The following is a 12,799-nucleotide window of genomic DNA, read 5'->3' as shown; positions in this document are numbered from 1 at the left end:
GATTGTCTTATGATTATATAGACTTACCACCCCATCTCCCATGTCCTTCCTTGCCACATAATTTTAACTTCTGTATCCAAACTAACAATTTGGCAAAATCTTGTCTTTTTAGAGATGCCCTGGTTAATAACTTCAAAACCTCAGTCTTGGCATCTGTGAGATCTGCATAAGAAAGAAAATTTACTTAAACCTGAGTATTTTAATAATTCATCAATTTGAGTGCATATAATAGTTTATCATTTATATACTCTGACAGATGTATTACAGCCAGTCCCACTGCATTTGTTTGCACCTGTTCTAAGTAAGGTACCTGATGTTCATTAGTTGTTGTTTGTTGATGTGGTTCATATGTATTTCTCATTTTTTTTATATAGATAAGACAGTTGTTTTTCTTGTTTGAATGGTTTTACAGTTATTATATTTGGGGCTCTTTATAGCTTGCTGTTTGGTGAGTCAAGTGTTGAAGACCGTACTTTGAACTATAGTGGTTTTTCTTTTTCAAATTGTGACTTGGATGAAGAGTTGTCTCATTGAAACTCATACCACATCTTCTTATATCATATAAGAATACCAAAGGATGACCATATTAATGTACCACAGTCAACAATTGGGCTTTGAACTAATAGGGAGAAAGCTGGTATCCCAAACATTAACGAAAAAATAAAAGTTCACTTGTCTATTAAAGCATGGTTATTTATAATAACAATGTTAGTTTGGTGTTTTTTTTTCGGGACATTCATCCTTAAATTTCAACATGTTCAAATTACAGACAAAATGTTAGAAAATTGTGAACACATGTTTTTTGTTAGGGTGTCAGATATATATCTTTCTATGTAGAGTTAGTTTCTGCTCTATAACTTTGGATGTCCCATGATATAAAGATGACAACTATTTACTATTTTTTATTGCATGAATGTTGTCTCATTTTTTTCTAACCTGTTATTGATGATGCTACTGCTGCTGAGGTGAATGTTTTACGTAGTTTCATAGGAGAATCTGGTCTTTCCTCTACACCCAAAGACCTAGAAATGTAAAGAAAAATATAGGTTTAATGGAATTTATGATCCTCAATCCTTCAACTTTCTACTTATTTGGCTTTCTAAATATTTTGATATGAGTGTCACTGATGAGTCTTATGTAAGACGAAACGAGTGTCCGGCGTACTAAATTATAATCCTGGTACCTTTGATAACTATTTAACACCGTTTAACCTCATTTTTGTACTTGGTTAATTAGAAAACACTGCAAATTCTTTGGTTCTCTTACCATTTTCATTGACTCTTTCCCTTATCTAATCAAATAAAATATAATGTACTTTATTAAGTATATGCACAAGCATTTTAAATTTTTATAAGAGTTATCTCCCATTTGGTCCTTTTTCCAAAGTTTAAAAAATCTGAATATACATTTATATTTTGACACAAGTTGTGTCCCTTTCCAGTCCGTATAGTACTGGTTTACATGCAAGAAAGAATAAGATGTCTTTAATCAATTTAAAATTTGTATTGAACAGTATGAATTAAGATTGTCTGCTAGTGTTAACTATTAATCTATTATCATAGAAAATTGTGACTACACTACATACACCATGTGATTAGCAATAAAACAATAGACAATTAGATGTTATTTGATATCTGGTATTTACCGTGAGTATAAAATATTCAAATGGTAGAAATCAACTGTAGAATAAATATACTAGCATTTGTCACTTGTAACCTTGAAGTACATATCATATCATTACATTTGGGTTGAATCAGTTTGAATTTTTTATATCAAAGACCCTGTTCTCAACATACAATAAGCCTGAAGCTGTGAAGCAAGCTTTCCATATAACATGTGACTCAAAAAGGGATTCAAATGCAAATTTTAACTAATTCACTCAAGTTAGCACCATTTTCATAAATATGTAGAAGAGATGTGATGTGATGAAGAATTACTTAAAAGCTTGTATACAAAAGAAACATATAGGTCCCTAAAAGAAAGTGTAATGGTGAAAATAGTATTATTTCATTAAACCATGATAGTGTTTCTTATTCTGTAGATGTATTATATTCAAACTTTTACAGCCTATTTTCTAAAATTGAAAAGAACATTCAAGAATACTGTAAACCATCTTATTTTCACAAATACTTTATTTCGCATTTTTCTCTTTCTTGACCACTTCGCAGCTTTTTAATTTTCCATTGTATTTGATAAAGTTTAATAAGGAAAGATCTAGGTTTTACATATTCACAACGATTTATATTCACGTTTTTTTCTACTCGGGAAAGGCACGAAAATAAGTTGGTTACAGTACTTGAAACCGAAAAATTGAAGTAAATGTATCAGAAATTTCATTTAATAATCAGATTTTCCAATTATTCAAAATAAGGTAACAACCTTTTATTCTAGAGGATGGACCCTAAATTATATGTTTTTTGTGGGTGAAAGAAAATTAATTTATCCTTTTTAAAAGAAATTGAGAGTGAAATTATTTTTATCAAATTTCATGTATTCCGATTTCTTTCTTTTACATAATGTAATCCAACACACAATTTATTATAAATCACAGTAAATATGTTAAACTTTGATCTTTCCTATTCAACTACATCAAATATTTTCAAAAAATCACAAAATATAATGAGCGTGAAGTGAAGTAAAAAGAGGGGGGGGAAACTTTGCGAAGAAAAGTTAGTTTATCGTTTATGACAAGTTTTGGACCAAATATTTTAGTAATTGGATTTTAGTTCCCTGAAGTACCGGTAATGAAATAAGCATGAATGGTGATTCCTGGTGATAGACTATATATATGCGCTAAAGAGTACAACAATGATATACTTCAAGCATACCTTCAGCACATTTATTCTACAACATTTAACTTACCCCTTCTTAGAATCACTGTCGATTCAACCATGCATAGAAGAAAGAAGACAGAAAAAAAATTAACATTGAAAACTACCTTCTACATGTTCTAAGAATCATTATTTAATACCCGGTTCCCTTTAAGTTACCCTGTGGAACCTTTAAAAATGATGCGAAATTTCCACTATACTGTATGTTTTGAATTGGTTATGTTTGCATCATACAAATAAAAAAATCTTATTAAAAACCTGAAATAACAAATGCATATGTATGACATTTCTTTTTTACTAGAAAGAAAACTATGGTGTCTTCTTCTGCTCATGTCTTTGAACCCTTAAGCTTACTGATTAATGTGGGTTCATTATTATTCGTTGGATTCTAATTTTCGTTGATTTTGTGGGTACAGGTGAACCATAAAATTAAATGTTCAATGACTGACAAATTTTTATAGGCTTGTATGCAGACTTCAGCAAAACCATGAAATTAAAATATCCACTAACATGCAAGTTTTTCCGTATCCACTAAAATTGGTACCCATCAAAATAAATGAATTCACAGTATGATATTTCATTGAATTTTATTTTTAAAACTTTAAAAGCCCTAACCTAATTCAACTCCTTTAAAAAAACTTATAGAATTTCATTATGCATCAATGCTTACTTGCAGTTATGACAACAATACCTCAATACATGCAAAAATGCTATGGAAAAACAGATATGCTATATTCTACACTATAAGTCTCAATATTTTACCTGATTTCCTTCTGTGATATCAAATGCCTTGTTCTGTTCCTGTCCTTGCTCCTCTCGTCTTGTTCAACTCTGAAGAAGAAGAAAAACATACATCTCTTCAATGGAATACATGTATGTGTACCAAGATGCATATAGTAAACAACCTTTTAAATAAGAACTACTCTGGATTCATTATGATTTGTTGGATACCAATTTTCGTGGGTTTCTTGGTTACAAGTGAACCATGAAATTAAATAAGGAGTAAATAATCAACAAATCAAACAAGAGGCTCTCAAGAGCCTGAATGGCTCACCTTAATTTTTTGGTTAAATCTCTCATCAATGATTATTTTGGCTTTTCAATTTATTTAAATGTTCTTTGAATCGTCCTATTTTCTTCAAAAGCAAAAAAAAATCATTTTCTCCTATGTTCTATTTTAGCCATAGGAGATATGTTTCTTGACATACAAGGAAATGAAATATAAAATTTATACTAGATACTCCATTTTGTACTCTGAAACTCATTTAGCCTAAGTTTGGTTGAAATTGATACAGCAGTTTCAAAGGAGAAGATTTTTTAAAGTAAGTCAACATGATGAACAAATTGTGAAAAAAAGTCTTTAAAGGGCAATAACTTCTTAAGGGGTCAATTGACAATTTTGGTCAAATTGACTTATTTGTAGATCTTACTTTGCTTAACATTTTTGCTATTAACAGTTTATCTGTATCTATAATCAAAGAGCAGAATGCTCTGAGGGATACGATTGCCATAGTTTTCATTGACACATGTATAGCAGTTCTGCCAACTTTTCATTAAGCTAATGCGTGAGATTTGGCCAAAATTGAAAAGATCAAAGAGGAAAAAAATAGATCCAAGCTAGGATACTGCCACAAAAAAGCAGGAACATGCGTGAGTATCACGCATTTTTGGAAGCCCTGGTACAGCTGGATAGTATTATTTTCAAAACTAATTGTATTATTTTCAAAACTAATTCAACTGCACATGCACAATATAATTATCTGAATAGTCACTCAACTTTAAAAATAGACAATCCTGGATACAAGTGTATGAGCAATATATACTTATTGCGTTTTATTTTTGTACTATCAATTCCGAGTTGACTTTCCACAGCAGTCACTGAGAGTGAGAGAAGGTATTTCACTTCGTATCTTATCACCGTTAATTCTAGGAGGGACCCCCATTTTCTAACTCTTTAAATAATTATTTCCTTTGGGTAAGTGGGCATGAATCCTCTCTGTATATACTCCTCTGTTAAATTGAGATCGTTCTTAATACACTACGGCGTATATTGGCATCTAACGAGTTAATTTTTCTTGACAAGTCGTAAATTGTATTTCGATTTTGACGGGAAATACTTCCGGAAGGGAGACAACTCGAAACGATAATATTGAAAACTCCATTTCGGCTGAAGTGGTGTTATAGGTAATACTTTCAATTAGGACAACATTAATTTTAATTTAAATGATGCATATGATTTAAAATTATGCAACAACAATAACCCTCAATAGCAGACAGACATAGAAAGAATCCCATGAGTTTCAAATTAATCAATGAAGCGGGGAATCCAGAGCAACCACTCATTCTGATACCCCTTGCAATCAAAGAAAACTATACGCATGGGCATTAATACATAAACAAACCTGCGACTTTCGATTTGACACAAGAACGTTTATTAAATGATATGATGAATGTTTCTCCATTTCTTTATGGTGTACAGTATCAAATATCAGTTTCATAACCATAAAAATTAAAAATACAGAAAACTCCACTTCAGTTCTCATATCAATGTATATGACAGAAATAGAATTATCGGAATTCAGAGAACTCTCGCATTTATCAAAACTGGGGAATTCCCTCTGACGTGTTTCTAAATTTATAAAAACACTAAATATAAATTAATTCTGATTTTCCGTGTTATTCAAAACACGCATATAAGTCAAGGGAATTATCAAACATGAAGATTATGAAAAGAACATTATAGGAAAGTTGTTTAAGTTCAACCCCTTTGTTTGTTTTTACCGTTTAAAGCAAGACAATCATAAGAATCTGAGATGTTCCTTAATGTTTAGAATAAAAAGATTGACGTGAGGGAATTGCTCTGAGCCACCGGTATAAGTCTACAGATTGCTTGAAAGCAATCGTATCCCAATAATACTAAGATAATAACCAAAAACTGCAAAAAAAAAATTAAATCATCAATTCAGGGGCATTATACCTGAAAAACCAGTTACCCAATTCGGCTGAAAATTTCAGGACAGGTAGACCTTGACCTAATAAATACTTTAACGTCTTGTCTTATTTGCTCTAAATGCTTTCGTTTTTGAGATATAAGCCAAAACTGCATTTGACCCCTATGTTCTATTTTCATATTAACTTATTTGTAGTTCTTACTTTGCTGATCATTTTTGCTGTTTACAGTTTATCTTTATCTATAATAATATTCAAGATAATGACCAAAAACTGCAAAATTTCCTTAAAATTACCAATTAAGTGGCAGCAACGTTAATCCAACTATGGGTTGTTTTATTCATCTGAAAATTTCAGGGCTGATAGAAATTGACCTAATGAACATGTTTACCCCATGTCAGATTTGCTCTACATGCTTTCGTTTTTGAGATATAAGCCAAAAACTGCATTTGACCCCTATGTTCTATTTTAAGTAACGGCGGCCATGTTTTTTGACGGATCAAAAATCAGAGCACAAATTTTGTGCAGGATAATCTAAGGAACAAACGTTTCATCCGAAGTTTCATCCGAATCCATTCAGTAGTTTCAGAGGAGAAGATTTTTTAAGTTAGCAAATATGATGAACAAATTGTGAAAAATTGTCATTAAAGGACAATAACCCCTTAAGGGGTCAATTGACAATTTTGGTCATATTAACTTGTTTGTAGATCTTACTTTGCTGATCATTTTTGCTGTTTACAGTTTATCTTTATCTATAATAATATTCAAGATAATGACCAAAAACTGCAAAATTTCCTTAAAATTACCAATTAAGTGGCAGCAACCCAACAATGGGTTGTTTGATTCATCTGAAAATTTCAGGGCTGATAGATATTGACCTAATGAACATGTTTACCCCATGTCAGATTTGCTCTAAATGCTTTTAGTCCGGCGGCTACAAGCATATTTCAGACGAATTGTGCACATCCTGTTACAAGCATGAAATTTGGCATAGACCTTCCTCAACTATAACTCTTTTATTTCAGATAGGGAGGCATTTGAAAAAAATGTCTCACTTCCGGTAAAATCCAAAATGGCGGACGTCATACTTAAATCAGCCCAATATCGAAGGCTAGCGTGTAAAAACGTGTTATTATAATGCTACTATCATAATATTTGGTACAGACCTTTGTGTTTTACTACTTTTGGATAAATTAAATAGATTAGATATCTTCAGAAACCCCACTTCCGGTTTAAATCCAATATGGCTGACATTGTACTTAAATAAGCTTATTTTTTAGGGAGGGTACCTGAAATGTGTTTAAACGTATTGCTACTATCATTAAATTGTGTATGAATCTTTCTTTGGTGTTTCTGATGGATGTAATGCATAAGAAATATGTCTAAAAACCCATTTCTTCCGGTAAAATCCAAAATAGCGGACATAGAAATATCAATTTTTTATTCAAATTTTCAACTTTTTTTCAAAATGAAAAGAAAATGATTTTATTTTGTGCTGGTCATTAAACTTTTAGCTTAAAGTTATCCTCAAAACCACTTATTCTAGCATGTTGTAAATATTTATATATAAAGTTGACACTTCCGGTTAAAAATATGACGTAAATTTCAAAGATGAGTCCTCAATCTATTTCTTCGATGAAGAGTTTTGGATAGATTGATTAAAACAAAATAAAATCACTATAGTACTAAAAATTATTTAAAATTATTACTATTTGGCCAAGAATACATGTTTATTCACAGTCACCATGACATGCACACATGGCAGTGCACGGGATACCCGATTTTCCACATTAAAATTGACCGCGGTATCCTTTCTTACATCCCCAATGTATAAGCTTTTGACAAAATGATGAGGCCTTAAAAAGAGTTTTTCAAAAGTTATCCTCTTTGTCCCCGCCTGGAGTGGGTAGCATAAGAGCCAATCCCAAGCTTGTCCCCCTAAACATCTACCGAAGTATATTGCATGATTTACATGCTGGAAAAGACTAGACCAAGTTGAGGGAATAGCCTCAAAAAGCCGTCCCTGTTGCGAAAATAGTTATTTTCTTGCTTCGTTAACCATGTTATACCCAATTGGTAAGTTTGTGCGATCTTACAGTAAAACCCCGGTGACTTAGGTTGATTAATCATCATTCTTTTTGTTAAAGTCACATCTTCAAATGCAATCAATGTCTCCCTCATAGTCTTTTCCCCCCTTTCAAGCAAAGAGAGAACCATATCACAACAGGTAAAGACATGGATAACAATAATAATTTCAGATCACTCAGATCACTCATTGCCTAGTGCATTTGAAAGGCCATTGATAGATATTAATCTAAAGTCTTTTCCCCTCCCAAACACAATCCATAGTTCGTCTACCCCTATACGGAATAGCGAAACAGTAGTGACAGCATCATCATTAACGACTGTTCGAATCATGACTCGTTTAAGTGCGTGTTTCACTGAATCAGACACATGCACCATGATTTTAGTGTCTGCCTCTAAATGTGAACTTGGTGCTGATCTTGAAATACATTACGTGGTGGATAAGATAGAATATCCTGACCATTTGTTGCTATAACTGCCATACACATCCAAGACTTCACCCACTCGTATTTCAGTTTCAAGGTATTTTATTTAGGTAAGGACATAATACCCAATCAGCATACTCAGTAGGCCGCAATCCACAATTGGAGAGCTGATTTCTAACATTAACAAAGACTGTAATATTGTTTCTCACATCCATAAATTCTGCAAAAACACATATTTTCTTGCCTTGTTAACCTAATCTGTTTCTTTTTTTTCCGATCTTCCAACAAAACCACGTATCGTTTTCAATGACATTAAACATCAAATCCATATGGTGATGTTGGCTGGTCAATCATCATTCTAAATGCTATAGTCACATCTTCAAACTCCATTAATGTCACCAACGCAGTTCCTTTTCCAGCAAACGTGTTATCTTTTAATGCCTAGTGCATTTGAAAGGTCATTGATTGATATATATCTTATACTTTTTCCCTTCCAAATGCAAACCAAAGTTTGTCTGTCCCTATGTCACGGAAGAGCGAAACAGCAATGACATCAGTATCGACTGTTTGAGTCATGACTCAGTTAAGTCTATGTTTCACTGCATCAGACACATCTATCTTGATTCTAGTGTCAGTCTCTTCGTGTAAACATGGTGCTAAACTTGAAACATCGTCAAGTGGTGGATAACACTGAACATCCTGAGCATTTGTTGCTTCAACTACCTTGTACTAAAAAGTGTATTGAGCAAGCTCTTGTGAATGAAAACTTAAAAGTTCTTTCTTACTGTCGTCATCTCTCAGAAAACTTTCCCAATTTTGAGGATGTTTTTAATTCTGGGTTCGTCTGTGTATTCCCTTTCCCCTAAATGTTGCCCTTGCTTCTTTTAGCAGCTTTTAAACTACCAGTATTGTCTATGTTCACATGTTACAGTTTCAAGGTGTTTCCTAACGAGTATGATGATTGGGTATTATGTCCTTACCTTAATAAAATACCTTGAGACTGTAACAAGAGTGGATGAAGTCTTTGATGAGTATGGTAGTTGTAGCAACAAATGCTCAGGATATTTTATCTTATTCACCACATGATGTATTTTAAGTGAAGCACCATGTTCACATAAAGAGACTGACACTTAAATCATGGTGCATGTGTCTGCTGCAGTGAAACACGCACTTAAACGAGTCCTGATTAACAGTCACTGATGATGCTGTCAATACTATTTCGCTATTCCGTGACATAGGGGCAGACGAACTATGGATTGTATTTGGGGAGGCAAAAATCTTTGGATTAATATCTATCAATGGCCTTTCAAATGCACTAGGCAACGAGTGATCACACACTTTCATTTCTGACCCATACCTTATGACAGGTTGTGATACTGTTTCCTTTGCTTGAAAAGGAAAAAAAAAAGACTGCGTGGGAGACATTGATGGTATTTGAAGATGTGACTTTAACATAAAGAATGATGATGGATCAGCCTAAAGATCGCAAAAACTTTTCAGATCTAACATGATTAAAGAAGCAAGAAAGACAATTGTTGCACAAAAGGAAAACTTATTTTAAGTGAGGCTATTCCCACGACTTGTTTTAGTCTTTTCAAGCATATAAAACGTGTAATATTCTAATGCAGGTGTTTAGTAAGACGAGCTTTGGATTGACTCTTATGCTACCTAGTCTTGTCACTATTGGATTGCGAAGGGACAAAGAGGGTCCCTTTAAACAAAAACTCTTTCTGAGACCTCATCATTTTTCAGAAGGTTGTATATTATTGATGTAAGAAAGGATGCCGCGGTTATTTTTAATGTGTAAAATTGGGTCTCCCGTGCACTGTCTTGTGTGCATGTGGTGGTGACTGTGAACACTGGCAGACCTATTTGGAAAATCACCGCGATTTTTGTAAAATATTCGGTGTTTTTTGGCCAATCTCCGCGGAACGGATAATAAATAGAGGTTCATCGTAGATTTTCCGTTTTACAGAATATTTTGCGGTTCTCCGGAGATTTTCCGTGTCTCAGGGAATTATCCGTTTGTCCGATAAAACGGGTGTGTATTGAGTCATTGATAGAACCAGTGATGCGTGAGCGACGGTTATTAAAAGGTCGGTTGTATAATCCGTTATGCGTGAGCGACGTTCAATCATTAATTGATCGTTGTATTATCCGTTAAGTGTGAGGGACGGTTGTAATGAGGTACAGATTGTAATATATGTAGAAGTTTACAGAACTATCATTAATCGATTGAGATATACGGAATTTTCAAAAATTTATCACATAATGTTTCTGTAAATTTAGAGAGAAACAGATTATATATTTCTCGGGGTTAAAGGTTTACTTTTATGATTGAAAAATACATGTGTATGTCTGAGGCCGAAGATCATTTAAACTTCATTGGCAAATAGGAATTTTTAAAACGATCTTGATCACCTGCTGATCCATTAATCTTTCAGAATGAAATGCACATTTTTACCTCTTGGGGTTGAAGGCATATATTAGCAACATTAACAATATGCTACGATGAGATAATGACAAGTTGCGAATTTTAGTCCGAATGTGTATGTATATGATCATATGGACATACATTCATCTTTATAATTAATCAGTTCATCTGTCATTTGTTTTATTAAATTACTTTTCAATTGTGGTATAAATACAATTTTATCATTGTGTAAGACGATTTGAGAATAATGCTTTCATCGTAAATACTTCAGAAATTATAATTGATTCAAGAACCGTTTATTGGAACAAAAATAAAATGAACGGCCTATAGGAAGTTCTAACCTTAGTTGATATCAGGGGTCAATTGGTATAGCAGTATGTAACGTAATACAACGATCGTCGATGCATAATATGCATATGTATGTATATAGTATGCATGCAACTGGATTTCGACAACTCGTGGGTTGTCTTTTAGACAAAGAAGTTCCATTTTAAAGATATGAAAGTACGTCAATGCACGTCTTGTAAACTAATCTGTTACTTTTTGAAATATAAATAAGTTATATTTAAAAGATTGGATGGTTATTTCACACGTATTAAAGTTCTTCTGTCATCATTACTGTTTTTCAATTATTTTTTGAGAGTTCGATCTTAAAACTAAGTTCGTCCTGACATTTATGGAATATTTGCCACTGGAAGTTAAACAACCAACAATCAATCATCTTATTACAAAATTTAAAATATGCCTGAGCGATAATATTCTTTAAAATTTTAATGTGAAAGACAGTTTCTCCATTTTTAAGAAGGCACTTCCAGGTCTAATTTTAAGTGTATCTACATTCCGGGACTGAGATTTATTTACTATACTAGCAAAAAAAAAGAAAAGAAAAGAAATGATGATACGGTTTTTTTTAATAATTAAATAATTAACGTTAAAAATATATGTAATTAACTTGATCTAAAACTTGACCTCGCTCATGATAGAGAATGTTAAAAATCAATTGTGTCGACTGCACGGGATTTTCCAACGGCGGGAAATACCCTGTAACTATAAACACAGGTGATGTTATATACTGACCGATTGTGGAATGTCAATTCAGGGTTAAAGTGATGTGTAATGATTGACATTATTGTGCGCTTGAAAGTTGAGGCTCTAGTAGGTTCATTTCAATTGATAATCGAAAATCTAAAATCATTTTTTTTTTCAAATCAACGATGAAGTTTTGGATATTATGGAAGGGATTTTTTTAAGGACAACGGAGGTACCTTAAAAGTCTATAGGAAAATATACAAATAAAATAATATAAAACAATTTCGAAGGTCACAACTTGTATCTTATAAATCAATGATAAAGCGACTTCATCAGTATTAACAGTTATATAAGATTGCAATCAGATGACTTTTAATTTTGTTTGTGTTTCAGGACTGGGAGTGTATAAGATTACCTTATATTACATTGTATTTACAAATGTTTGTTTATATTGCTTGACCCTTATGGGTGTAATTTTGCAATAAAGATTAAAAATATATACTTAGGATGTTCCATTCTCTGCATTGTTTCTGGTCTGTCTGTTCGTTTGTTCGTTCGTCCGTCTGTCCCGCGTCAGGTTGAAGTTTTTGGTCGAGGTAGTGTTTGATGAAGTTGATATCCAATCAATTTTAAACTTAGTACACATGTTCACAATGATATGATCTTTCTAAATTTAATGCCAAATTAGAATTACCTCATTCCGTCAGTCCACTCAGGGACTTTCTATACTAAGTAAAGAAAGTCCCTGGTCTGTTAAACATAGAAAATGATAGTGCGGATTGGGCATCCGTGTATACTAGTGACACATTCTTTTTTTAATTTATTAAACTTGTTCTCAGTGGCAGATCCAGATTTTTTTATATATAAGGAGAGGGGAGAGTCACACTAACTGATAATGTCATGAGAGGACCAGCTCCAATCATTCTCAAGTGATTCCCTACATAGTCAAGATTTATTTTTCAACAAAAGGGGCGGACACCGTGTCATTCCGCCTTTATAGGCTAGCCGACTGAGAAACTCAAAGGGCTGTTTAGGCAGTCAATGTC

The 12,799-nt window shown here is 33.0% G+C and overlaps 1 protein-coding gene across 5 annotated transcripts in view; it reads right to left on the bottom strand.

Annotated features, from left to right (window-relative positions):
* LOC134687412 (uncharacterized) overlaps positions 1-12,799 on the bottom strand; it is a 53,716-nt gene that overhangs the window by 3,162 nt on the left and 37,755 nt on the right. For 4 of the 5 annotated variants that reach the window (XM_063547691.1, XM_063547690.1, XM_063547694.1 and 1 more), the window contains exons 6-9: positions 3,594-3,662; positions 2,863-2,877; positions 937-1,022; positions 28-162 (exon numbers count right to left, since the gene is read on the bottom strand). In XM_063547691.1, coding sequence (XP_063403761.1) covers positions 28-162; positions 937-1,022; positions 2,863-2,877; positions 3,594-3,662 — 305 coding nt within the window. The remainder of the gene's footprint in view (positions 1-27; positions 163-936; positions 1,023-2,862; positions 2,878-3,593; positions 3,663-12,799) is intronic. The other variant, XM_063547692.1, reaches the window with a different exon arrangement.

This window comes from Mytilus trossulus, chromosome 10, assembly GCF_036588685.1.
Source record: "Mytilus trossulus isolate FHL-02 chromosome 10, PNRI_Mtr1.1.1.hap1, whole genome shotgun sequence".
Taxonomy (NCBI): Eukaryota; Metazoa; Mollusca; class Bivalvia; order Mytilida; family Mytilidae; genus Mytilus; species Mytilus trossulus.
Note: the sequence above shows the minus strand (reverse complement) of the source record. Positions and strands in the feature narration are given on the sequence as shown.